This window comes from Pantherophis guttatus, chromosome 9 (assembly GCF_059756535.1).
Source record: "Pantherophis guttatus breed Tessera chromosome 9, ASM5975653v1, whole genome shotgun sequence".
Lineage (NCBI taxonomy): Eukaryota > Metazoa > Chordata > Lepidosauria > Squamata > Colubridae > Pantherophis > Pantherophis guttatus.
The window spans coordinates 18158531-18186417 of record NC_142071.1 but is presented as its reverse complement, the minus strand read 5'-3'; the positions used below and the strand labels follow the sequence as shown (position 1 = coordinate 18186417).

Sequence of the window (27887 nt, the reverse complement as noted above, 5' to 3'; positions counted from 1 at the left end):
CAGAAGAATCTACAGTACTTCTTCTCTTGAGCCACATTCTTACTAGCATAGGAGATGCTTTTGCACATTCAGTCTAGCTAGCTAAGAAATAACAAATAAAGTGGAAATGAGGATTTTTTCCCCCTTTTTCATGCAGTTACATTTTCTTGACTTAACCAGTCCAAGGACACATGTCAAAAGCAAACAGTACCAAGCAAGCATCACAAACAAATAAAACTTAACCTGCAGGAAAATAACTTAACAGATACCAATGCAGCAAAAGGATTAGGAGTGGTAGATAAAGGCCACACAACACAGATGGGATGAGTTTTTCAGATAACCCAGACTTTCAGTGCAGTAAAACAAAGCTGGCCTTTAAGGGGAAAAACAGAAATGCAAATTCAGACTATGAAGTTTCTTAGTTGGGATTTGGTTGTACTGGCTGATCCAGGTCTAGAAGAGACATTTTCCAGGATCTGGCTTTCTGATTTACTGTCTCTTCTCTCCTTGGGATTGAAGATTCCAGGAGCAGTGGCGTCCTCCCTTGAGAGAGAGAAAGAGAGAGAAAGGGGGAGAGAGGGAGAAAAAGATTAGTTGATATCCAGTACTTTAGGTTTTAATCTTCCAAGAAACTCTGATTTTCAACCATTTTTAAGAGATACGGTTAGCTTTAAATATTGGTTGGCTTCCAACTCTTTGTGATCCATAGTTCATCTGAGATAGCTATACAGCATTCCCCATACTTCCTACTGATCTGCTGATATCCAAGATCTTCACAGGTGCTACCACCACATCTTTTTTTTAAAATTTGATTTATATGCCGCCCTTCTCCGGAGACTCAGGGCGGCTTACAATGTGCTCAGCAATAGCCTTCATCCTTTTTGTATATTTTATACAAAGTCAGCTTATTGCCCCCACAACTGGGTCCTCAATTTACCTACCTTAGAAAGGATGGAAGGCTGAGTCAACCTTGAGCCTTGGCGAGATTCGAACCTGCAGTAATTGCAGGCAGCTGGTCTTAATAACCAGCTTAATAACAGGGTGCCTTAGACCACTGTTCTACCAAGGCTCTTGGTTCTTCAGACATCTTGTCTGAAGAAACAGGCAAAAAAAAATATTCAGAGGCCAGTCCAAATGATATTGTTGCTCAACATCAGCATAAGCATGATGTTTCATCCCATGTACCAAAGATAAATTTAAAGACTGCTTTGTGCCCCTCCTTCATCAAATATTAGGAAGATGTACTGTATGATCCCAGCTCTGGTTTCCCTTATTCAGATTTATCTAAAGTTAAGTCAATTTTAGGTTTTCAAGATCTATTTGTTTTTTCCCTTTTAACCAGTTAGCTCTGTCTACTGAAGGCTAGCACAAGAGTCACCCAGGAAAGCAGACATGGCATGATAGAATGATCTGACTAGCAGTACATGAACAGATGGGAGGTTATTTTTCATGCATGCATCTTCTCACGAATTGAAGGAACTGCCAAATGATGGGTTTCCATAGCGTCTAAATTAAAGCTATCATGCAAGAGCTTCATCCTTTTTTTCCTCTTTGCAGACTTACTCTAGGAGGGAAATGATGGAGGAAGTGATAAGACAAGACAGGTGAATTTCTGGCAGTTTTTGCAAAAAAGCCTCATGTGGAACAGGTTTTATTTACTGTCTTATCAAAACATCATTTGATTTTTCCTTTGGCAACTCGAAGTGCCTACGTGGGAATCTGTCAAGCTAGGAAATTGAGGAAATCTACTTCCAAACTATTCCTAACAAAAGGTCCATGGAGTCACCAAGAGTTGAACTTGGCTCAAAAGGCATGTTGCATTTAAGATTAATGATGCTGTGTTGTTGCTTTTATTCCCTGAATTAAACCAACAAGAGTTAGAAAATCCCCTAGTGGGCTATATAATAATACTATAATACTACCAAGAGGTGTACATCAGACCCAGAACTACCTACTGCCAGCTCCATGACTCATTCATTGAAAATCCCAATCAAAATGGTTAATAAAAAAGCTTTTAGAGGTGGGAGGGACTAGGATGAAAGGGGCTACTAATTGCCTTGCTTACAGGCAGCTAATCAATTTTGCTTTCTGTTAGATCAGGGGGTGGTGTAGGCCTTCCTCGCAGGGTTGCTTTGCGTCTTGTCTGGGGTGTGGTTGGTCTGCTTGGTAGGGTCGCTGTAGGTCTCCCTTCCCGGTGGGTTGGGTGCCGACCTTGCTGGGGTGATGTGGAACTCCCTCTGTGGTTGGGTACTGGTCTACTGGCTCCTTTCGGTGGGGGTCTCCCTTCTCGGGGTGTTGTTGGCCGACCTCCCCGGGGCATTGTGGGGTGCGGCTGACCTCTGGGTTCCGGTCTACTGTCCCCCGGTTGCAGATCGGTTGGTCTCTGGGCCCGGAGTGTCGACGGCCGCCCTCACCGGGGTGTTGCGTGGTGCCCCCCGTGGATGGTCCCTGGTCTACTAGCGCCGTATCTCGATCAGTGCTCACTCTGGGTGGTAGTCCTACCTCAGCGGGGTGTGGTGATTCTTCCTTGACGGGGTGTGGTAGGCCTACCTCGTCGGGGTGTTTCCGGCCTACCCTGTCTGGCTGAGGCAGGCCTACCTCTTCGGGTGTTGCAGGCCTACCTCGTCAGGTTGGTTTTCTTCCACTCCCTTCCACCTTTTCCGGAGCTGGTCGATGTGACGTCTACAGACCTGTCCATCTTCTAGCTCTACCAGATAGGACTTCGGGCCAGTTATGCTCTCGATCTTCCCCTTCAGCCATTTCGGAGAGCCGTGAAAATTCAAAGCAAAAACTCCTATGGCGAAGGTGCGAAGTTGGCGGCTGGCGGTTGCGGGTACCTCTGAGTCGTATTGAGGGTGCAGTCTGTCCAGTGGTGACCGGAGTCTTCTGCCCATCAACAGCTCCGCTGGGCATTTTCTTGTGGTGGCATGCGGGGTGATGTGTTGGGTGAGGAGGAAGTTATCAATCCGCTCCTGCCAATCACCCGTGCCCATTTTGGTGAGTGCTTCCTTGGTGAGCCTCACTATCCGTTCTGCCTGCCCATTTCCCACCGGTCTGTACGGTGCTGAGAGGGCATGGCGTATGCCCAGTCTGGCCAGGAATGCCTCCATGGCCAAGGACGTGAGTTGGGGCCCGTTATCGGAAACCAACACGTCCGGCAGTCCATGGGTGGCAAAGAGTCGGCGTAGAGCCCAGATCATCACTTCTGTTGTGGTAGATGCCATGGGTACGACCTCGAGCCACTTGGAGAAGGCGTCAGTGACGGTGAGTAGGTGGCGCCCCTGCATCGGACCTGCGAAGTCGATGTGGATCCTCGACCAGGGGCTGCTGGGGGTCTCCCATTTCGTCGGTTCGGCTTGGGGTGGCGCTGAACGTACTTCTTGGCACGGGTCACATCTGGAGACCCATTCCTCGATGTTTCTGTCCAGTGATGGCCACCAGACGTAACTCCGTGCCAGGGCTTTCATGCGGACGATGCCGGGGTGTCCGTTGTGCAACGTTTCTAGCATTCTTCATTGCAGAGTGCTGGGAATCAGCACTCTGTCTCCCCATAGTAAACAATCTCTCATGGTGGACAGCTCCTTTTGCTTTCTGGCGAAGGGGCTGAATTTCTCCTCTGCCTTCTCCGTCGGCCACCATCTGAGGATCCAGGACTTGACTTGGCGGAGTGTGGGGTCCTTTTGTGTGTGGACGGCCACATCTGCAGATGTGACTGGGCAGCTGTTGTCATTGTCAATGTGGAAGAGGTCGAGTGTGGGAGCTGGGTCTTCCACTGGGTCTTTTGATGGGCATCTGCTCAGCGCATCGGCGTTCCCAATGGACGTGCCTGGCTGGTGCACAAGCCTGTATGAGTAGCTGGCTGGGAAGATGGCCCATCTTGTCATCCGCGGGGACATGAAGGTCGGGGTTGGTTGGTCGCCTGTAAGGAGCCCCAGCAGCGGCTTGTGGTCGGTCACTATGGTGAAGCTCCTCCCGTAGACGTACTCGTGGAATTGTCTGACTCCTGCGACGATAGCCAGAGCCTCTTTGTCCAGCTGGCTGTAATTGCGTTCCACGCTGGACATCGTCTTGGAGAAGTATGCTATAGGGGCTTCTGAGCCATTCAGTAGTTCATGGCTGAGTACTACTCCCACCCCGTATGGTGATGCGTCGCAGGTGAGCTTGATTGGGTGCATCTCATTGTATTGTATGAGGATGCTTTTGGATGTTAAAAATCCTTTGATGGCTCAGAATGCTGCTTCCTCCTCTTGGTCCCACTTCCAGGAAGCCACTTTCCCCAGTAGGCGGTGGAGTGGCTCAGCAATCGTAGCTTTCTATTTGAGGAATATGGCATAGAAGTTAAGCCATCCAAGGAATGCCTGAAGCTCCATTTTGTTTTTTGGGCTGGGAGCTTCATGGATAGCTTTAACTTTTGATTTGGTGGGGTGGATGCCTGTGCAATCTATGAGATAGCCCAGGAACTCGACCTTCTGGACCCCTAAGATGCATTTATCTCTCCTGATTCTCAAACCCTTGGCCTTGAAGCGCTGCAGGACAAGCCTGAGTCTTTCAAGGAGTTGGGCTTTGGAATCTCCGGAGATTAGTACATCGTCGAAGTACGGCACCACCCCTGGAATACCTTGAAGAAGGCATTTCATCATTGATTGAAAAATTCCTGGGGCACCGCTGACTCCAAATTGGAGACGGTTACATTTGAATGCCCCCCTGTGAATAACGATCGTTTGGGCCTCCACCATTTTTTCGTCCACTGGCAGCTGCTGGTAAGCCTTGGCCAGGTCCAGTTTGGCAAAAATTGAGCCAGTCCCTAGGGAATGCAGCAGATGCTGCACCACTGGGACTGGGTATGTGCTCTGCGGCAACGCCTTATTGATTGTACACTTATAGTCAGCGCAGATGCGCACAGATCCATCATGCTTCATTGGGGTCACAATGGGGGTTTCCCATGAAGCATGATCGATAGGTTCCAGAATGCCTTGGGCGATCAGCTTATCTAGCTGAGCATCTACTTTTGGCCACAAGGCAAAGGGAACCCGGCGGGGCTTCAGCCTAATTGGGGTGATTCCCTTGTCCAGATTAAAGGAGATTGGCTTTCCCACAAATCTACCAAGCTTACCATCGAAGACTTCCTGGAACTCTTAAATGAGGTTGTCAAGTTTGTCCTTCTGAATCTGGTGGATGCCTCCGATTGATAGCCCTAGTGGTTTGAACCACTCCACTCCCAGCAAGTTTGGGCAGCTGTGTTCCACGACTGTGATGGGAAGGTTGCCTTGGAATTGCTTGAACTCGATGCGGAGTGTGGTTCTGCCCAGGACACCGATGGGATTCCCGCTGAAGTCCACTAGCCTTGACCACAAGGGTTTCAACTGGTTCTTCTCACAGGCTGGCTTCAGGCATTTCAGTTGCTGCCAGTCCATAATGGAATAGATGGAGCCTGAATCTACTTCCATTGTGCACGGTGACCCCTCTGCCAGCAGTGTCACATTGAATTTAGTGGCACCGTCGTTGCTTGTGTGAGCGATTGTGGTTTGGTGCACCGCTCCACTGCGAGGGTATTCCTCGTCTCCGTGCCTGGACTGGTACGAGGACCGTTTGGATGTCCTCTGGGTATCTTTGTGATTTTCATAGAATCTTGGCCTGGGTGGTTCGGGAGCTGGATCTGCTGCTCTGCAGGGCTCGGCTATGTGTCCCCTCTTCAAACAGCGACGGCAGGTTGCATCCCTCCATCTGCAGTTTGCTCTGGGGTGGTCACCTTTGCAGCTGCCACAGCATTCCCCCCAGTCGCCATGTTGGGGATTTTCCCGCCTGGGGGGGGGGGTGGGAAACCTTGTGTACGGCCATTTCCTCATCAGATTCAGATGGCGTGGCGGAGTCATCTGAGGAGTTTGGGCCCGACTTGTGGATCTTGTGGATCCCCCTCGCCTTCACCATTGCAGCAGCCGCTTTCTCGGAAGTCTCAGCGGCTGTGGCTTCTTCAAGGACTTCCTTGAGTGGGATCCTCTTGCGGCTCAGGAACTTCTTCTGTAGACCCACATCCCACATCCCAAAGATGATGCGGTCTTGGATGGCATTATCAACGTTGTCAAATTCGCAGTTGGCAGCGATTTGATGAAGTGCGGCCATGAACTCCTTGATGGATTCGCCTTCCTGTTGATTTCTCTGCTGGAAGGTGAATCTGTTTGCAATTGGGGTGCTTGTGGGTGCATAGTGTTCCTGCAGGACTTCCTGTCAGGCTTCGGTGCTATCTTAAATAAACTTCATTCTCAAATGCAAAGTCTCTAATGAATCACTTTTATTTAAGAATAGAAAAATCCGACATTCCTGATTCAAGTTGCAGCCAAACTGGCCCCTCCTTCCAACCCCCTCCTCTTCCGCTCTCCAATCCCAATGTCCCATTGGCCATCATGCAGATCCATATCTACGTCCCGGCATGTTCTTTTCACAGGAATGTGGCCCCCACCCTCTATCACCCAGGTTACACTATCTGTTGCATGCAGAAAACTAGGTAAAAGTTCATCTAGGAATAAATCAACGCTTGTGCTCTCTGCTTCATTTCGTTCATGTCAGCGCTGGAAGAGAGCCTAATTTGGAACGCTGACACTTCCTGCAGGTCACTCCAGGACATCTCCTCAATATCTCTGGGCGCCACGAGGTTGATGGCCATCTCTAGAACATCAGAACTGCAGTGGGTCAGGAACAGGGCTCTCTTGCGCTCGTCGTCGAGGTTTTGGTAGCCGTTTCCTCGGAGGAATTGCCGGAATCTGACCATATACGTCCTCCATTTCTCTCTTGCCAGGTCGAATGGGCTCAGCGAAGCGATCGGTGCTTGCGGGGTTGCCATTCTGTAGGGTGCCATGGTTGGGTGACTTCAGCTCGGTTAAGGCGATCGTGCCACGCATCTTGCTCAGGTTCTCTTCTCTAGTCCTTCGTCGCCAGTGTTAGATCAGGCGCAGAGAAAGAAGACGTGACCAGCTCGATACATTTAGTAACTTTATTGCAACAGTAACAAGACTGGCACTGCGCTGTCGGAGCTCTCCTTATATTCACTCCGGCAGACGCACTGCCCCTAAGACAGCTATTCAAACTTCCCGCCCGAGGCTGGCAGCCAATCCGGATGGGTGTCCTTATAAAGACATAACACTTTCCTTTAGGAATCAATAAACGAAGTGGCTGCATTTAAAAATTGCAAAAGAGAGACTTCCTTTCATTCATTTCTCTGATGAACTCCATTAAAGTTTCCAAAGCAGGTCTTGAATTAAAGCTTGAACTCTTTTGTGAAATAAGAAGGAAGAAAATTCTATTCTTTTGTTTTCTGGAACTCATACATTTCAATCCAGTGGCCAAGTGCATTTGGCCCAGGGGTAAAATCTACTTACCTTCCCTACCAGTTCAGAAGTGTGTGTGTGCACACATCACGTGTGATTTTGGATTCTCTGAGCATACGCAAAGCCTTCTGTGCATGTGCAGAGGGTAAAAACAGGTTACTTCCTGGTTAAAACCAGGAAAACCTGGGTGGGTGGGCAGAGCCCCGCGCTGTCGCTGCTACCATTTCTCCGAACTACCTGCTGCCGCCGCTACTGGTTTCCCTGAACTGGTGTGAACCGGTAGCATTTCACCCCTGATTTGGCCACATGCATTTTCCCAGCAGCCTTGGGGATTCTGTGGATCAAAAGTAGGGTCCACATAATAAAAGCTGATAAATAGAAAGGAGCAAAGCCAAGATGACTTGGACTGCAGTTCTCACCTTATTTCATTTCCACTGTACTCAGACTGTGGCTTCCTCTTAGCCATCCTATTTTTCCTGTAGCGCAAGACGTAGAGGACAATGGCTCCAAGCAGGAATAGGGCTAAGATGGCCCCAATAAGGGCACCTGCAACTGCCCCAGCTTTTGAAACACCTACTTATCAAAAAAGAGGAGACAAATCACCTGTTAAGGTTAGATTCTGAAACACCAACAATGAAATGAAAATGTCTTAGGTTGTGCAAAAGAGTTAGGTGTTTTGCAATGCTTTTTTAAATGCAGTTGCATAAAGGTGGGAATTCAAAGGTTAAATAACTTTCCATAAACCATATTCTATTTCCTATGCGGGAGGGAGGGAGGGAGGGAGGGAGGGAGGGAGGGAGGAAGGAAGGAAGGAAGGAAGGAAGGAAGGAAGGAAGGAAGGAAGGAAGGAAGGAAAGGTACTTATCACATTTGGTCAAGCAAGATCCATTGGCCTTTACAGAAAGCTTATCAATTTATTTTTGAAAGGAAAGAGCTGAACTGATTGTGTCCTGTATCCAAATACAGCACTTATTTTATCTGCTGAGAGAAAACATTGAATCTGAGGACATGGATAAACATCACAATTCCAGGGAAAATCTTGTGGGGTTCTGCTCTATCTACCCTTGTTACAGAAGGGAAGATGAAAGGGAAGGGAAGGGAAGGGAAGGGAGAAGGACTATAGTTGAATTAGAAAAAATAGCTTAACAATAAGAGAACTTCAAGATGAGAACCAATGACTAAGAGATCTTCTTTTCATTAGCTTTCTAGCTCTTTTTCCATGCTTTACACTGAGATGTTACTGTTGCCTATTCTAAGAATGATAATTTTTATATCCAGCCTTGGTTCACGCATTTATTGTGACTGGTTTACACCAGACCATTTTGTATTTATTTTTGATTTCATCATTTTTTTAAAAAAAATTAACAATGTACATCCACAGTTAGTGGGGTAACTTTATAAATTCCATAAACAAACAAACAGATTTCAATGCATTTAAAGCAACTGTAGAGACCCAATTTTTGCTCTCATGTGGTTTGGAGTTAAGCTACCATTTTTAAAGAAAACCACAGAATAAGAAATGTTGGATACTCCTATCTTATTTCAGTCCATCTAATGTTTTATTGTATTCGTGTGTTGTTGTTGTTGTTGTTGTTGTTGTTTTGCATCTGCTAGCAGATAGTTTCACATGGCAATTTCAACCTCCAGTACCCATTTTAAAATTCACCGAAGGCCCATACACTTGATCATATACCTCAATCGTACAGAGAAATCTGAATTTTTAAATGTTCTCACATAGTAAGTTTTGTCTGTGTCTATTTTAGGGGCTGTTCTCTATTTTTCCCACTTCTACTAGAACTCTCTTTCTTATATATTCCCTGCCATATGATAGCGGTATAGATGCTTAAAATATTGCTTCACACCATATGGCGTTTCCAAACTGCTTTGCTTTTATAAACCATTCATCTTCAAAAATGTATTTGGAACACGAGCAAAATAAAGATCTCACTTTCTCAACTTCCCAAAGCTTTTCCTCTGCCATATTCTACAGAAATGAAATTTATTTTTATTAAGAAAATGTACACCTCGCTTTTCTGCTAATGTAAGTACCAAAGGTGGCTTCCAAGAATCACACAGCATGCAGAGTTTAAAAACATGCCAGGAAACAGAATACAGAATAACAGTGTTAGAAGGGAGCTTGGAGGTCTTCCAAGCAGGAGATCTTATACCATTTCCCACAAGTGGCTGTTCAGTCTCTTCTTAAAGACTTCCAGTGATGGAGCACCCACCACTTCTGAAAGCAAACCATTCCACTGATTAATTGTTCTCAGTGTCAGAAATTTCTCCTTAGTCCTTAGTCCTAGGTTGGTTCTCTCCTTGACTGGTTTCCATCCATAGCTTCTTGTCCTGCTTTCAGGTGTTTGGAGAATAGGTTGACAATTCTGAAAGTCTTCTAGCTCAATCCCCTGCTCAAGCAGGAGACCCTATACCAGTGATGACTAATCAACTTTTTGTCATTGCGTGCCAGGAGCTGGGGGAACGCGGAGGGGTCGCAGGCGTGTGCCCACACCCATAATCCTATGTGCCCCACACATGCACGATGCCTCCCATCCTGGCATGCGATGGCCCGGTGGGCCCATTTTTCTCTTTCCCCAGGCTCCAGAGCTTTCTAGGAGTCTGGGGAGGGCAAAAACAGCCCCCCCCTCTCCCGGAGGCCCTCCAGGCCAAAAATGGCCCATTTGCCAACTTCTGATGGGACCAAAAGTTGGCAAACAGGCCGTTTGCAGCCTCTGGAGGGCCTTGGGGGGGGGGAAGGCTGTTTTCGCCCTCCTCAGGTTCCTAGAAAGGCTCTGGAGCCTGGGGAGAGCAAAAAACGGGCATTCCCTATCACCCCCCGAGGCCCTCCGGAGGCAGGAAACAGCCTGTTTCCCTACTTCTGGTGGGCCCAGAAGGCCTGAAAATCAGCTGGCCGGCACATGCATGCACACTGGAGCTGAGCTCGCGTGCCCACTGATATGGCTACGGGTGCTACTTGTGGCACGCGTGCCATAGGTTCGCCATCATGGCCCTATTCCATTTCAGACAAGTTCTTCTAGTCCAACCCCCTGCTCAAGAAGGAGATCTTATACCATTTCCCACAAGTAGCTGTTCAATCTCTTCTTAAAAGCCTCCAATGATGGAGCACCAGTGCTGGGTTCCTCCTTGTTGGGCCCGGTTCGGCCGAGCTGGTAGCGGTGACGATATGACATCACCGAACCAGTTCTCTTTGTTCGGGAGCTGGGCCTCCCCGCCCCCCCTCCCCGCGTTATCCTTACCTTTTATTTGGCCCCACCCCCAATCTATTGCTGCCTCCTGAGTCCCAGCTGAACGGCTAGAAGGAAAAAAACTGTTTAAACTCTTGCCACAGGGCTTCAAAGGGCCGCCCTACAACTGATCAGTGTTAAAAGGCAGTGTGGTGGTAGGCCGGTGCCTCCAAAAACAAATGAATAGACCGGTGCCTCCAAAAACAAATGGGTAGACCAGTACAGCTCTGCAAGCAGTTAAAAGCCTGGTAAACCAGTACCTCTGCTAAATCCTAAATAATTGTCACATGACCATCAAGCCACGCCCACAAAATAAGCCATGCTCGCAGAACCGGTAGTAAAAAAATTTAGAACCCACCCCTGTGGAGCACCCACAACTTACGAAGGCAAGCCGTTCCACTGATTAATTGTTCTCACTGTCAGGAAATTTCTTCTTAGTGCTAGATTGGATCTCTCTTTGTATATTTCAAACTCAATACAGTGTAGATCAAGATCCATATTAAAATTTATACCAATTAACTATTAGAAACCTGGCATTCAGAACGTGTGTTTATGTTTTCCTGTGACTGGAGATGTGGAGACCAAACACATCTCTCCAATTAGAACATCACAAAACTTGGATATCAAATAGAATAGAATGGAATAGAATAGAATAGAATAGAATAGAATAGAATAGAATAGAATAGAATAGAATAGAATAGAATAGAATAGAATAGAATAGAATAGAATAGAATAACAGAGTTGGAACGGACCTTGGAGGTCTTCTATCCAACCCCCTGCTTAGTCAGGGGGTTGGACACCACTTCAGACAAATAGTTATCCAACATCTTCTTAAAAACTTCCAGTGTTGGAGCATTCACAACTTTTGGAGGCAAGTTGTTCCACTGATCAATTGTTCTAACTGTCAGGAAATTTCTCCTTAGTTCTAAGTTGCTTCTCTCCTTGATTAGTTTCCACCCATTGCTTCTTGTTCTACCCTCAGGAGAATAACTTGATTCCAGTGGTGAAATGTAAAATTTGTTACTACCGGTTCTGTTGGCGTGGCTTGGTGGTGGTGGGGGTAATATGACTGAGTGGGGGTGGCCAACTTGACTGAGTCGGCTGAAGAGGTTGTAAAAAAAACGCTTTTAAAAGCCTCTGATGATCCCAGCTGACTTGCCTGATCGGCAGAGGCTTTTTTTTTTTTTACTTTTAAAATTTAATTTAATTTAATTTAATTTCCCATTTATATACCGCCCTTCTCCCTGAGGACTCAGGGCGGTGTACAGCCAAGATAAAAAACATAGAATACAAATATTAAAACATTTAAATATATATATAAATTTTGGCCTGAAAGTTAAGAATCACAGACTAATTAAAAGAATTTAAAAATTTTAAAAATTTCTTCTTAAGCCAACCCGGCTTGTTGAAAAAGATAGGTTTTCAGGGAACGACGGAAGGCATTGAGGTCCTGGATTCTTCTTATCTCCGGGGGCAACTGATTCCAGAGGGTGGGAGCCCCCACAGAGAAGGCCCTCCCGCTGGGGGCCACCAGCCTACATTGTTTGGCTGATGGCACCCTGAGGAGGCCCTCTCTGTGGGAGCGCACGGGTCGATGGGAGGACATCGGTAGCAGCAGGCGGTCTCGGAGATAGCTAGGCCCAATGCCATGGAGCGCTTTAAAGGTGATAACCAACACCTTGAAGCGCACCCGGAAGACCACCGGGAGCCAGTGCAGCTCGCGCAGGAGTGGTGTTACATGGGAGCGCCATGTTGCTCCCATCACTACCCGCGCTGCTGCATTCTGGACCAGCTGGAGCCTCCGGGTGCTCTTCAAGGGGAGCCCCATGTAGAGAGCATTGCAGTAGTCAAGGCGAGAGGTGACGAGGGCGTGAGTGACTGTGCACAAGGAATCCCGATCAAGAAAGGGCCGCAACTGGCGAATCAGGCGAACCTGATAAAAGGTCCCCCTGGTAACAGCCGTCAGATGTTCCTCCAAAGACAGCTGCCTATCCAGGAGGACTCCCAGATTGCGAGCCCTCTCTGTGGGGGCCAAAGACTCACCCCCAATAGTCAGTGATGGAGTCAACTGACTATATCAGTCTTGGAAGGGTTGAGCCTGAGCCTGTTCCTCCCCATCCAGATCCGCACAGCCTCCAGGCACTGGGACATCACTTCAAGGGCATCGTTGGGGTGGCCTGGGGTGGAGATGTACAGCTGGGTGTCATCAGCGTACTGGTGGTATCTCACCCCAAAGCCACGGATGATCTCGCCCAGCGGCTTCACATAAATGTTGAACAGAAGGGGCGAGAGGACCGATCCCTGCGGCACTCCACAAATGAGAGGCCTCGAGGTCGACCTCTGCCCCCCTGCCAACACGAACTGCGACCGGTCGGAGAGAAAGGAGGAGAACCACCGCAACACAGTGCCTCCCACCCCCAACTCTTCCAGCCGGTGCAGCATGATACCATGGTCAATGGTATCAAAAGCCGCTGAGAGATCTAATAGGACCAGAACAGAGGAATAACCCCTGTCCCGAGCCCTCCAGAGATCATCAACCAACGCGACCAATGCCGTTTCCGTGCTGTGCCCAGACCTGAAACCCGACTGGAACGGATCTAGATAGGATGTTTCCTCCAGGAATTGTGGAAACTGTTGCGCGACCACACTCTCAACAACCTTCGCAATGAAGCGAAGGTTGGAGACAGGACGATAGTTAGCCAATATTGCTGGGTCCAGGGACGGCTTCTTGAGGAGAGGCCTCACCACCGCCTCTTTCAGGGCAGCGGGGAAGTGACCCTCACTCAACGAAGCATTAATAACGCCCTGGAGCCAGCCTCGTGTAACCTCCCAGGAAGCCAGTACCAACCAGGAGGGACACGGGTCCAGTAAACATGTGGCCGCACTAAGTCTCCCCAAAATCCTGTCCACATCATCGGGAGTCACAGCATCAAACTCCTCCCAGATAACATTCTCAAGACTGTTCCTCGTCACCCTGCCCTGATCTACCCAGTCAGAGTCCAAATCCCCCCGGATCTGAGCGATTTTGTCATACAGGTATTGTCCGAAATCCTCCGCCCTGCCTTCTAAGGGATCCTCCCGCACTCCCAGATGGAGCAGGGCGCGGGTCACCCTAAACAGGGCGGCCGGACGATTCCCTGATGACGCAATAGAGGCGGAAAAGTAGTTAGACTTTGCCGTCTTTATTGCCACTAGGTAGGCCTTAATATGCGACCTTACCAGTGTTCGATCAGATTCAGCGAGAAAAGCATTTTTTTCAGCCAAATTGGTTGTAGAAAAATGCTTTTAAAAATAAAATTAAAAAAAAGCTTCTGATGATTGCACGGCTCAGCTGGGCAATGGGGGGGGGAGCAGGGATTTTTGCTACTGGTTCTCCGAACCACCCACCTCTATCGCTACCGGATCGGGCGATCCGGTGCAAACTGGGAGCATTTCACCCCTGCTTGACTCCCTCTTCTTTGTGGGATATTGGAACACTGCTATCATGTCTCCCCTGGTCCTTCTTTTCATCAAACTAGACATACCCAGTTCCTGCAACCCTAATCATCTTTGTTGCTCTTCTCTGCACTCTTTCTAGAGTCTCAAAATCTTTTTTACATCGTGGCGACCAAAACTGAATGCAGTATTCAAAGTGCGGTTTTACCAAGGCATTACAAAGTGGTATTAACATTTCACGTGATCTTGATTCTATCAATGGGAGAAGACCCTTCCACTCACAGTAAATCACGTTTCTAGCAGTGGTACAAATCTACTAAAAGATTTCTCCTAATGATTTAAATAACTGGTAGGTCAATCCTTGGAGAAACAGAAGCAAGCCTTAAACCACTCAGGGTCTTTTAAAAATGACATCATCAACACCTTAAATTGTGCTAACCAGTGGAAATATTCCAGTAAAGATTTGTGTGATTATTGAAACTTGCACATGGTGGTGGCCAAGTCAGTACATCTTGCACTAACACCTCCAGACACTATACAAGGGTACTTCCTATCTCCCACTGTAGATAAATAGGTTGCACTTAAAGTTGTGAGAAGCAAATCTCAATCTTATTTTGAAATAAAGTGCACATTGGCTCATTTTATCTCCATTTGATGTCACAGTATAAATGTACGGTCACCGGCATGGGGGAGGCAGACAATCCAGATACCCAGTGCTGGTGCTTGTTCAGTGCAGCTGCAGACAAGCCAAGAGACAGTGGGACGAAGGGGCAGATGCATTGGGATTGCCTCTGCCTCCATCTTCTTCTGGTGCTACCACGCAAGCCTCCCATGAGGAAAAAGAGGGAAGAAGCAAAGCGGCTGGCTGCGGAGCTACCAGCTTCAGGAAGTGGCCCAACAGGCAGAACTGCTGTGTCCAGAAAGAGACGGGCAAAAGTCATTCTGCTCTGAAGCAGAGGCATTCCGAGCCTTCAGCACATCCCAGGATTGCAACGCTGAAGGTTCAGAATGGAGCCGTTTTCATAAAAGGCAGGAAAATGGGGAAGGAGATTTTCCTGCCTGTCATCCATTCCTGAAGCTCAGCACAGACTGAGGGAAAGATGGTAGAGAGAAAAATTCCCCTCCCCATTTTCCTGCCATTTGCGACAAGGAGTGGCTGGGAGGGGAGGAGCCGGGTGAGGCACCCCTCGATGTGAGTAATGTCAAGTTGGCCATGCCCACCCAGTCACATGACCCCCCACCACCAAGCCATGCCCACCAAGCCACGTCCACAGAACCGGTAGGGAAAAATTTTGAATTTCACCCCTGGAACATCCCATACATTCAGGTTCATGATGAAGCTGGGAGATCTTGGGAAGCCATGATGTCCCACTGATTTTTATTGTTGTGCTGGTAGTCATCTCTTGCTCCTATTCACTGCTTATAGCTGGTAGAATAGAATAGAATAGAATAGAATAGAGTAGAGTAGAGTAGAGTAGAGTAGAGTAGAGTAGAGTAGAGTAGAGTAGAGTAGAGTAGAGTAGAGTAGAATAGAATAGAATAGAATAGAATAGAATAGAATAGAATAGAATAGAATAGAATAGAATAGAATAGAATAGAATAGGATTCTTTATTGGCCAAGTGTGATTGGACACACAAGGAATTTGTCTTGGTGCATATGCTCTCAGTGTACATAAAAGAAAAGATATGTTGATTGAGTAGGCCTAAAATTTGGTACAGGTAGTCCTTGACTTATGAGCACAATTGGGCCCAGAAATTCCATTGCTAAGCAAGGCAATTGTTAAGTGAGTTGCACCTGTATTTACAACTTTTTTTTTTTGTCAAGGTTATTAAGCAAATCACTGCAACTGATGAGTAAACCGTGCAATTGTTAAGTAAATCCAGCTTTCCCATTGAGCTTGCTTGTCAGAAGCTGGCTGGGAAGGTTGCAAATGGTGATCCCATGACCCCAGAACGCCACAAACATCATCCATACATGCCAGTTGCCAAGCGCCTGGATGTTGATCCCCTGACCATGGGGATGGCATGGTGGTTGTAAGTGTAAGTCGCTTTTGTCAGGGCTGTAGTAATTTTGAACAGTTGCTAAATGAATGGCTGTAAATCAAGGACTACTTGTATGTAAGTTTATAAATATCCCCAGATACGATTTAAATCAAGACTGGAGAGATCAAGATCCATTTGGTGTGATTAAGGGGATGTGAGAATATATTCTAAACCTTGAGATAATAACAGAAGGCAGGCTTGCATTTCGTGTGTGTGTGTGTGTGTGTGTGTGTGTGTGTGTGTGTGTGTGAACATGTGCAGATATGTGTCTTCATTCTTTCCCTATGCTAGTTCCCAATTTAAGCTACCTCCCACCAGAGTTGTCATTACTCTACAAACTTGAAATTGTGTTGTCAGGAGCCAAGGTGAAATGCTTCTTTTCACTCCCCGAGAAGAAAAGCTATAATTATATACTCTAATTTAACTTTATTCTCTCATATCATCCGAGAGTTTTATCCCTTGAGATTCTTCCAAGTCCTAAAACACACCTGTGAAAAACAAACTGTAACACAGACCTCTGCCTGAAATGAATCCTTGGTTTTCCTATGATTTGCTTTCGCCTTCACATCTCCCTCCCTTCTGCAAGCTGGAGTCTTCCACCTCCCTGGCACTTAGCCCTGCTTCTAATTTCTCCTTCCAGTTGCTGTTCAGCGGAGAAGCAAGGCTTTGGGGGGGGGGGAGCTGTCCACGGAAACGAGAGCTAATTAATGAAAGGAACTGACCTGAGTGGGAGGCGAGTTAGAAGAAAAAGGGGATATGAGTCGTTCAAGCAGAATTGGAAGATTGAAATAGTCCACAAATTGCTTAATGGTGATCAAGGAACGGAACTTGAAGGGACAATGATTTAATTCCGGAATATTTTTTGGCACTTAAAAAAATCCAAATCAATAATAGTTCTCCTTCTCCTTCTCCTTCTCCTTCTCCTTCTCCTTCTCCTTCTCCTTCTCCTTCTCCTTCTCCTTCTCCTTCTCCTTCTTCTCCTTCTCCTTCGCCTCCCCGTCCCCGTCCCCCTTCTTCTCCTCCTCTTCTTCCTCCTCCTCATCTTCCTCTTCCTCCTCCCCCTCCCTCTCCTCTTCCTCCTCCTCATTGAATCACTGCAATTGATAAGTCAGAACATAGTTGCTAAGTGAACCTGGTTTCCCCATTGACTTTGTTTGTCAGAAGGTCCCAAAAGGTGATCACGAGACCTCAGGACACCATCATAAATATGAGTCATTGCCAAGCTTTGATCACATGACCATGGAGATGCTGCAACGGGCGAGTGAAAAATAATTATAAGTCACTTTTTTCAGTGCCATTGTAACTTTGAACAGTCACTAAATGAACTGTTTAAGTCAAGGACTACCTGAACTGTGATGCCCAACCTCAAGAGTGAGAGAGAGATGGAGCAGAGAGGTATCCAATCCATTGGGAACAAAGCAGCTCTTTCATACAAGATATTTGAAAGGGAAAGTGATGGAAACTGCAAACCATCAAAGGCCAAGATCTATATTAACAGATTAACAGAGTTGGAAGGGACCTTGTAGGTCATCTAGTCCAACCTCCCACCCAAGTAGGAGACCCTATATCATTTCTGACTGATGGCAGTCCAGTCTCTTCTTGAAAGCTTCCAGTAATGAAGCTTCCACAACTTCTGAAGACAACTTCTGTTCTATGGGTTGATTGCTCTCACTGTCAGAAAATTTCTCCTTATTTCCATGTTGAATCAGTTTCCATCCATTACACCTGGCCTTCAGGTGCTTTGGAAAACAGTTTGTCCCCCTGATGGGAAAAAGGGGAAGGAGGGGCAAGGAAGGGAACAAATGGGCAATAATCTTGTTTGGGGAATGGATGGGAAATGGAGAGGAGGCAAGACCTGGGAAGAACAGTTGCAGAATTTGGGTTTGGCTAGTCCAGAGAAAAGAAGGACTGGGGGGACATGATAACAGTATTCCAGTATTTGAGAGGCTGCCACAAAGAAAAGGGGGTCAATCTATTCTCCAAAGCACCAGAGGGCAGGACAAAAAACAATGGATGGAAACTTATTTATTTATTTATTTATTTATTTATTTATTTATTTATTTATTTATTTATTTATTTATTTATTTATTTATTGGTTCGATTTATATGCCGCCCTTTTCCAGAGACTCAGGGCGGCTTACAAAGCGTTAAGCAATAGCTTTCATACTTTTGTATATACCTGCTTATTAGGGCTTTCCCCCCCCCCAAGCGGTGTTCTTTTTTTATACAAAGTCAGCTTATTGCCCCCACAAACCGGGTCCTCATTTTACCTATCTCGGAAGGATGGAAGGTGAGTCAACCTTGAACCTGGTGAGATTTGAACTTGCAGTAATTACTTGCAGTAATTGCAAGCAGCTGGTGCTACTTAACAGTGCTTTAGTCTGCTGCTCCACCAAGGCACTCTTTTAGTGCCCTGGAGTACTCCAAAAACCAGGGATGCTGCTGCAAAAGCCCACTGTGATCCCTTTCCCACATGGCTTCATTTGACTTTCAAGCAGGGGTGAAATCCAGCAGGTTCTGGAGAACTGGTAGCGGAAATTTTGAGCAGTTCGGAAAACTGGCAAATACCACCTCTGGATGGCCCCAGAGTGGGGTGGGAATGGGGATTTTGCAGTATCCTTCCCCTGCCACGCCCACGCCCATGCCCACCAAGCCACACCACACCCACCAAGCCACGCCCACAGAATCACTAGAAAAAAAATTTGGATTTCATCACTGCTTTCAAGATTCTTTTCCCTGAAAAAACAAAACAAAAATAACGGGACCTAGGATGAAGCAAAGCCAATTCCCAGTTTTTAGCATTCATAAGAATGCCTCTGGACCCACCCGAATGTCTCTAGAAGATTCTTAGAAAATCAAAACAGTAATGGTTGCTCAACATGTAGTTGGCACTGTGCCTGTCTGCCCAGAAAGTTCAAAAAAAGCATGCAAAGTGTCACTAGATGGCACTATAAATACGTAGAGATTTGGCTGGGACAGTGGGAATCTCTATGCAGACTGAATAATCTACTCAAGGTTTAATGGATAGGATCCAAGGACCAGGACTTCTTTTAATGAATGAGAAGTGGCAATCTATCAGGCCCAAGACCCTCTCAGTGAAATGCATTCGGATCTAGATCCTTATAAACTTATAAACCGAATAGACAGAATGTCATCACTGTCCAAAATCTAGGGGGAAAAAATTCCAAATCTTTCATGACAATCTGAAGTTAGTTGTTTACTTGCTTCTTCTATTCACACAATTTTCCTAACCTAGTTCCTAAATTAACCCATTTGTAATATACAATGAATCATTCACATAACACATCTAGTAAACCACGAAAACAAAGCCAAGGTTAAAATTATTCAGACTTAATAAGATATGCAAATACCTGCTGTCAAATTTCTAAACAAACTGGTTAAGAGTCTTGCGTGAAAAGATCCTTACCGTTATCAGGTCCTCAGAAAGATTAACAAAAAGAGTTCCTTGGTGTACTGATCAGTCCTCACCTGTCACATGGAGGGAGATTTGGCAACTATGATGTCCAAACTCATTGGTGGCAGTGCAGCGGTAGGTACCAGACAACTGAAGTGTGAGGTTGGTCAATATGAGAGTTCCCTTTTGTTGGTCTGGGGAAAGGAAACCAAAATAGAATAAGAAAGTAACTCCCAGTTGAATACCTGTAGCTCAGGGTTGAACTATGGAGTCCTTGGTGTTCTTGAGCTTGGTTGTTTGCTTACAGATGTTTCATTACCTGACTAGATAACATCATCAGTGCTAGTGAGTGTGGGGTTTGCTGCCTATTCAGTAGCTTGCCCTGCCAGGGGTAGATGGAGTGCCAAGCTTCAAGGAATTCTCTAGTGTTCTTGGATTTGGCTTAGTTTAGGAAAGCCAGGTTTCCAAGTTGTAACTATGGTTGAGTCTGTCCATGTGTTATAGGTTTTCATTGGGGCTACTTGGTCTTTTGGTTTATTTAAGATGTTTACCTAAGATGTACTTAACAAAAGACCTAGTAGCCCTAGAAGAAAAAAAAACACAGCATAAGGACTATAACAGAAATTAGGTAGGAAGATGGGCAAAAGAATAACAGAGCACATCCACAAATACCCACCTGCAGTCAGAAGACATGATAAAAACAAGGGGGGGAAATTCTTATTCCAATCCAGCCTTTGTTGAGAATGTCCTTCAATATCTTGAGAAGACCAATTTGAAAATACACACTTGAAGGACAGCTTTCTCCAGCCTTATGTTGGAACTACACAGCCAGAGACTACAACATTCTGAAAGAATTATTATTCCTTAATTGACCTTTCTCTTGTGGAATAATTTCCCCCTTAATAACAGTATCACTATGTTAATAGAGTTATTATGAGGAACGTTATTTCATAAAGTTCTCCCATAATTGAACGCGTCTACCTCCACATCTTCTATTTGTTTTGATCAAACATCTGGAACCTTCAAACCCATTTCCTTAAAATAGTTATCCGCAGCCATGTGCTCTCCAGATGTGTGGAGCTACATAGTAATTGATATTTACTCAGAAGAGTATTTATACTCATAGAGCAGGTCAATGTTAAACACAAAACAAGTTGACAGGTAGTCCATCTGTCTCCTGTTTGCAATTATACCAGTGTACTTGGTTTACAATCATCCAGCCACCCAGCCACCCTACTCTCTGCTTCGGCATGACCTTTAACCAAGGAAGACTGCCCTTCACCTACTTTGCACCATGTGGGAAGTAGGAAGTGGCTGTTTAGAATCCAGCAGAGTCCAAGAATAAATCGGGGTAGGCACACCTTCAGAGGAATTGCAGGAGAAGGTGACATCTGATCCAATAGGTGAAGAGGTGGACCCTTTACAGACCGGTGTGGATGGTGGCACTGATGAGAAAGGATGAATTCAATACCAGGAACTCAAGGAAGTCAAAATATGTGGGTGGTGTAGATCTTTTCCCTCCAAGATTGAGGAGCTTGACACAGACATCTCTTTAATTCTGGCACCCTCTAGAACAGGGGTGTCAAACTCAAGGCCTGCGGGCCACACTCGGCCCACGGGGTGCTTAGATTTGGCCCACAGGCACACCCTGGAAAGAGCAAAGGACCGGCCCCCGGTGGCTCTGCCAGTGAAAATGGAGCTTAGAAGGACTGCGTGTGGCCCTCCCAGGCTATGTTTTTGGCCATGACGGCCTCCTGCAGCCCTCTGCCAGCAAAAACAGAGCTCGGGGAGGCTGTGGACGGCCCTCCTGAGCTTCGTTTTTGCTGGCAGAAGTTTACAGGAGGCCGTCGTGGCTGAAAATGGAGCCTTGAGTGATGTCAAGCTGGCCATGTCCATCCTGGCCATGCCTCCACCCCCACGGTCCTCTGAGGTCAAAAACGCAACCCTGATGTGGCCCTCAATGAAATCAAGTTTGACACCCCTGCCCTAGAACTAGTTAGTATCTTGGTAGACATGTAAAAACATTAAATGTTTTGAATACAGTACAAATACATATATTGATACAGAAAACTTTAAAGGTTACTATTCAATTGAAGCCAGAATTTTTCCTTTTAGCACTGATGGATACAGAATTAGAAAAAATTCATGGAAGATTATTTCAATATACGATTGCCATGACAGGATTATTATATATAGGAAGATACAAAGATGTGACACTACCGATCAGGGAGAAATGGTGGGTGAAATTGACAGAACTTGCTGAGATGGCCAAGCTGCCTTCTTTAATTAGAAAAAGGTTATTATTGGCATTCATTAATGACTAGAAACTCCTCATAGACTTTTCACATTAAAAAGAAAACAATTTTGTGATTTATGATTTTAATGATTTTAAATAATAGATTGTAGAAATAAGGGAAATATGATGCAGTCTCAGAGACAGAGGGATTTATACATACATACATGCATGCATGCATGCATGCATACATACATACATACATTACATACATACATTGCCTTCTGTTATTTTTCTTTTTTTTCTTTCCTTTTTCTTTGTCTCTTTTTTCCCTCTTTTCTTTCTTTTTTGGTTTTGCATTTACTATTTTTTTCTTTGAATCTATTTCTTATTGCATATGTAGAATCTTTAAACTACTTAAAAATAGAACTAGTGACTACCATCAATGTTTGATCAGCAGGCTCGTTCAGCCTGGCCTGGCCTGGTGGCCTTGTCTGTGACATGGATGACATCTTTCTCCTTCTCAGTTGCTATGGATATTCAACGTTCCATAATAAGATGACTTCCACATCTATTAGAAGACCATAGCCATAGCCCAAAACAACAAAACCATCGAGAATTGTCTGTTCCAGAACTTTCTAGGCCTTTTGGACTCTAATTCCCATCACCCTCAGCCAGGCAGGTGAGGATGTCTATCTCCCACAATTAAATGCATTTGTCAAACAACTTTGACAGATGCATTTATTTATGAGAGTCAGATAAAATGTTTTGGGTAATGATCAAGGCAATTTTACCTGCTTGCAATTCAAGCCGATGAGCCCTAATCTCGGTCCATTTTATGCAATGAATAAAAAAAGCTACAATTGTGTGTATGCCAACCAACTCAATATTTAAAAAGTAAAATGGGACTTACTTAAAACGACGAGTTTCACAAGCCCAGTACCAGTGCCATCAAAATCTGGCGGGTTATTCACTTCGCAGATGTAAGTGCCAGCATCCGATGCACGAATGTTGTTCAGCCGGATGGAAGCATCTCCCAGCGTGGGAGATTCATGAAGGAGGCTTAGACGGTCAGCCTGCCCACTTGGTTTGTAGAGCATATTATTTGCAAAATACAGAATCTGTCATGAGATGGGAAGGTTACTTTTGTACCAAGGACTACCTGTTGAAAGACTCAGTCATTTATGATGGTTGCAGTCTCCCAAGATCATGGGATCATCTTTTTGTGACCTTCTGAGAAGCAAAGTCAATGGGGAAGCCAGATTCACTTAACAACCGGGTTACTAACTTATCAACCGCAGTGATTCATTTAACAACTATGGCAAGAAAAGGTCGTAAAATGGGACAAAATTCACTTAACAAATGTCTCACTTAATAACAGAAATTTGGGGCTCGATTGTGGTTGTAGGACAAGGACTACCTGTAATTTGAAATACTCTCCGTGTTCCTTAAAATATCTATACTATGCCAACATCCATTGTTCTCTTTTCATACAATTTCTTCCGCTGCAGAAGAGGATGAATGATTGTACTTATCTGCAAAATGTTCTGAGTATTTTTTTAAAAAATTATGATGTATCAGAACAGATTTCATAATTGTAGCTCTGGATAGAACTGGAAAGGTAGTGGTTTTATTCCATATTTTTCCATCACTCTGAAGCCATCCTAGTTATTCATATTTCCCAAGCTGAAAAATTCCCATGAGATTCAGGGTGGACTGGCCTGGGTGAATTTTAGATTTAATTATTTATTTATTTATTTATTTTTGGCAGGAGGCATCTATAAGATAAAAATGGGAGTGATCCACCTTCCCCCATCGGCAGTTTTTTCCTCTTGAATTTCCATGGCCTAATTTTGTTCCATGTTCCAAAAGGCTGGGGAAGGGTTAAGGGTGGGAACAAGAATGTTTCCACTCCCTTCCCTTCCTTCGTTAAAATTCCCAAATCCCACTGCTGGAATTTAATTATTTTGCCATCTAATTTTGGCAGCCCAATCTGGAGGTGCTTTGAAATCTGCAAAGAAAGGAATGGAGCTGATGATGAAGTGTCTGAAGGGGTAAGTAGCCCATCCCTTCTTTAGCATGTTCTCACCCTAATTTTTTAGGGTGAGAGGAACTCATGATCTTCAAGAAATCTAGAACATTTTAACCAATTAATTGATTGGGAGTGAGGACAGGATGATTAAGATTTAGTGGCACAGTGGTTAGAATGCAGTATTGCAAATAAACTCTGCCCACTGCCAGGAGTTCAATCCTGATTGGCTCAAGGTGAAAAAGTTAGAATATATGTAATAATAAGAAAGGATCACCTTAAATGAGCTGATAACAACAGAAAAATGATATGTACATAAGTGTTGTATGTTTTGTGTTTTGTGTTTATTTTAATGTGTTTAAAATAAAAAATGTTTAAAAAAAAAGATGGACTCAGCCTTCCATTCTTCTGAGGTCAGTAAAATGAGGACCCAAATTGTTGGGGCCAATACACTGATTCTGTAAACTGCTTAGAGAGGGCTGTAAAGCACTGTGAAGCAGTATATAAGTCTAAGTGCTATTGCTATGGCTATTTCTGCTTCTCTGTTTTGGATCTTTTGGACCTCTCTCCCATCCCCAATTATTTGGAGGCCACATGGATTCTGGTTCGTTTTATGCTGATGCTAATTTTAGAGCCAAAATTTAAGTTAAATGTTGTGGATTGTCTTCCCTTATTCTTCCTAACCCTCCCGACATATTTTCTTTACCCTCTGATTTCTAAGCAAGATGTCCTTTGCTCTCTTTCACCTGTGTTCCGGCATCAGGGGCCTTTGAACCACCGGCAAACCTCCATTCCAAAACAAAGTTTTTGCCGACAGATGTTTTATAGTGACAAGGAATTTCCACACTTGAACCTTTTTGCTGCATCACAGGATCGCGTGGCACAGTCACCTCCACACACACCCCACAGGCTGTGAGGGGAATGGAAAAGAAATGTTTAGAACATACAACAATAGAGCTGGAAGGGTTCTTGGGGGAGGGTTGTCAGCTCAAGCAGGAGATCCTACAGACCTACACCATTGTAGACAGATGGCTGTCCAGTCTTTTCTTAAAAACCTCAAGTGATGGATCACCCATAACTTCTTGGAGGCAAGCTGTTCCACTGATTAATTGTTCTCATTGATAGAAAATTTCTCCTTAATTCTAAGTTGGATCTCTCTTTAACAAGCTTCAATTCATTAATTTCTGCCTGTCCTCAGGAGCTTTGAAGAATAAATTGATCCCCTTTTCTCTGTGACAGCTGTTCAAGACTGCTATCATGTCACCCCAGTCCTTCTCTTAGTTAGACTACATATATGCTTGTCCAGTTTCTTTCTTTCTTTCTTTCTTTCTTTCTTTCTTTCTTTCTTTCTTTCTTTCTTTCTTTCTTTCTTTCTTTCTTTCTTTCTTTCCTTTCTTTCTTTCTCTCTCTCTCTCTCTCTTCCTCCCTCCCTCCCTCCCTTTCTTCCTTCCTTCCCCTCTCCTTCCCTCCCTCCCTCCCTCCCTCCCTCCCTCCCTTTCTTTCTTTCTTTCTTTCTTTCTTTCTTTCTTTCTTTCTTTCTTTCTTTCTTTTTCTTTCTTTCTTTGACAGTTTCAAGAAACTACCCCGTGCAGTTTCCTAATGGTTTGATCTTATCCCCCCGTATTAGTATGTAATTTCCTTTCTTAACATTTCCACTGCATTTAATCACACAGTTCTGATTCTGAGTCATTCTAACAACAACTGTTTTGTTGTTGTTGAGAGTTGATTCCATCCATTTGGGAAATCAAATTGACCCAGTTCAACATTTTGCTTTCATTTGATTTTTAAATCAGTTTGGAGAAAACCAACCACCCAACCAATCAGGATTTGCATCTACCCCCCAAATAATTCAAATCATCAAATCGATTCAGGGACATCCAATTTGATTCAACACTGTTATTCTTTTTTCTGACTCAGATCCAGGATTTTGCTAAACAACCACATGAAAATGGTCATAAAATCAAATCAGGTCATGTGGTGATCCACTTAGTGACCACAATTGGCTATGATGGAAATTCCAGGCTCATTTGTGGTCGTTAAGTGAGGACTACCTGTACCAAGTACTTGTCTGCAACTGCTATAAATATCAATCAAAATAGAATGATTGGTGCTTTGCTATTTCATCACAATGTTTTATGCACTTTATAAAGCAGTAATAAGGGTTTTATTACCAGGTGAAAAACATAAATGTCAGGCTATGTTTGCCTGCAAAATTGAGGAAAACCCCTCTCAGCTTCTGCTATCAGGCCTAGGTCATCGAGTAGTATCTGAAGATTTACAGTCAACCTCACAAGGGGAAAATTGCTTCAAGTGCAAGTCTAGGGCTATGAGATCTGGAATGCAAAACCACTGCATGATTTGGGTTCAGGTTTTCTGTGTTTCTTCACTGTCATCTTGTGATCAACTGGATTTTGTAGCCCAGCTCTGATCCCACTGATGAGCAGAAAAGATCCCACTCCACTGATAACTTCCCTTCTCATCCTTTTTTCCTTTAGTATCATGTATATGTCATTCTGAGCAAGAAACGAGCGTATTTTTTTCATATTGAATTGCACATAAAATAAAACATTTTATGATAATAAATTTATGGTACATTTAAAGTGGACTTACAATAAAATCTAATTGTAAATCTAAAGTACTTACTAAAAGACCAAACGAAGAGCAGGAAGCAGGAAAGTCGACATTTCCAAAAGTCCGTGTGGGGGTCCATTGCTCAGGAAAAATAACACACGATGACTTTCTTAGGAGAACTGAAACTCAACTGAGACCAAGTAAAACTGTTCTTTATCTTGTAGGTAAGTGAGAGCAAACAATTATGGCCAGGCTGAATCACGCTACACCACAAAGCTTCTTGTGATATGGAAGGCTAACCCAGTGTGCCTTCTCATACCTTGCACTCACTGCTGCTCAGAACTGCTTCTCATAACTAGCATTTTTCCTCTTGTTCCTCTTGTTCCTTCCTTATCTGGCCTCTATATTCAAAACTCAAGTGCAAATAATGTTGGTTTTTGTCCTGCGGTTTTCCAGTGGTCACTGCATCTTTTTGTATTGTATGTCAAGTTTTGAAGTGTGTTTTTGCTGTTGCAACCATTATCACTTCTCAGCTTGCCAATGAACTGGGGGGATGGATCAACCCAGTCACTGTAGAATTAAAATTGCCCAAGATATTGGGAAAAGTGTAGCCAGTATTCCATTGCAATTTGCTGAAATCAGCCCAGGACTCTAACTTAAGGCCAGTTGGAAAAGGTTTCCCAGGCTCAATTATAGTGGGGGTGAAAGACACTATGAGGTTAAACAAATCTTAGATTCTAGACACTATAAAGGAAAGGCAAAATACTTGGTGCAATGGAAAGGCTACCCAGTAAATGATAATAATATCCAATTGTTGTTTTCCAGGTATCTCCTATGTTTTAGGGAGGGTCCACCTGTCAAGTTTCAAAGTGCGCTTTTGCTGTTACAACCATTATTGCTTCTCAGCTTGCCAACAAACTAGGGGGGAGGGAAGGGGGTGATAAAATGTAAGCTCCAGACATCAAGAAGACAGCCAGGAGAACCAAGGATACTTCAGCAGGTGTTTGGCAGAGCCAAAAGACTTTCTCATAACAATATGATGAGACTCAATTGGACAATGTGACCTGGTTTAATAGGGGGAGGGAGAATCTATACTTTGATTATGTGAGGTTGCATGGGAAACAGCCGGATCTGGTTTTGCCTTCATCTGTACTGAAATGATGTACTCAATAAAGTTTTGCATTAAGAGATTGGATCATCTCAGCCGTGCTTGCTTGGGTTGGGTTTGTCAGTTGGAATGTTGACAAAATTAAAACCGAGTGAGACCAACACTCCCCTGTTGGTCCAAGTGGAGATTGTAGTACGCCACTCGGGGGCGAACAGGGTCATAAAAGCCCTAATAGACTCAGGGTGCACCCGATGTTTAGTCAGCCTGAAGATAGTGTGGACGTTGAGGACTGCAAGTGAGAAAGCTATGCCAACCCATGGAACTGGGCTGATGGCTGCATTGTTGAAGGCTTGCCCACCTCCTACCTAACAGAACCAGTGCACCTAAAGTTAGGAATCCACAAAGAGACCATTTGCTTCGTGGTTGCCCCAAAAATGGCAGAAGCCATGATATTGGGGTTAGCCTGACTTACCAAGTGGAAACCCATTGTGCATTGGGGCGAGGGAGAGA

The 27887-nt window shown here is 44.8% G+C and overlaps 1 protein-coding gene across 1 annotated transcript; it reads right to left on the bottom strand.

Annotated features, from left to right (window-relative positions):
• Positions 1-227: 227 nt before the first annotated feature.
• On the bottom strand, positions 228-26408 carry VSIG2 (V-set and immunoglobulin domain containing 2). Its single transcript, XM_087875568.1, has 7 exons — positions 26342-26408; positions 24445-24608; positions 22583-22790; positions 20723-20881; positions 19511-19630; positions 7721-7874; positions 228-522 (listed from the first exon to the last, which is right to left on the bottom strand). Exons 1-7 carry the CDS (start codon positions 26406-26408, stop codon positions 381-383), a joined length of 1014 nt encoding a protein of 337 aa, XP_087731694.1. The 3' UTR covers positions 228-380.
• Positions 26409-27887: the final 1479 nt, after the last annotated feature.

What these genes read in the sequence shown, in the direction of transcription:
- VSIG2 (XM_087875568.1), bottom strand. Translation starts at nt 26,408, where the DNA reads ATGGACCCCCACACGGACTTTTGGAAATGTCGACTTTCCTGCTTCCTG. An exon ending in TGTGAAACTCGTCGTTTTAA is followed by an intron (nt 20,882 to 22,582) that starts GTAAGTCCCATT and finishes CTTTCTCATCAG; the next exon opens with TGCCACCATCCACACCGGTC. An exon ending in TACAGTGGAAATGAAATAAG is followed by an intron (nt 523 to 7,720) that starts GTGAGAACTGCA and finishes CTCTCTCTCAAG; the next exon opens with GGAGGACGCCACTGCTCCTG.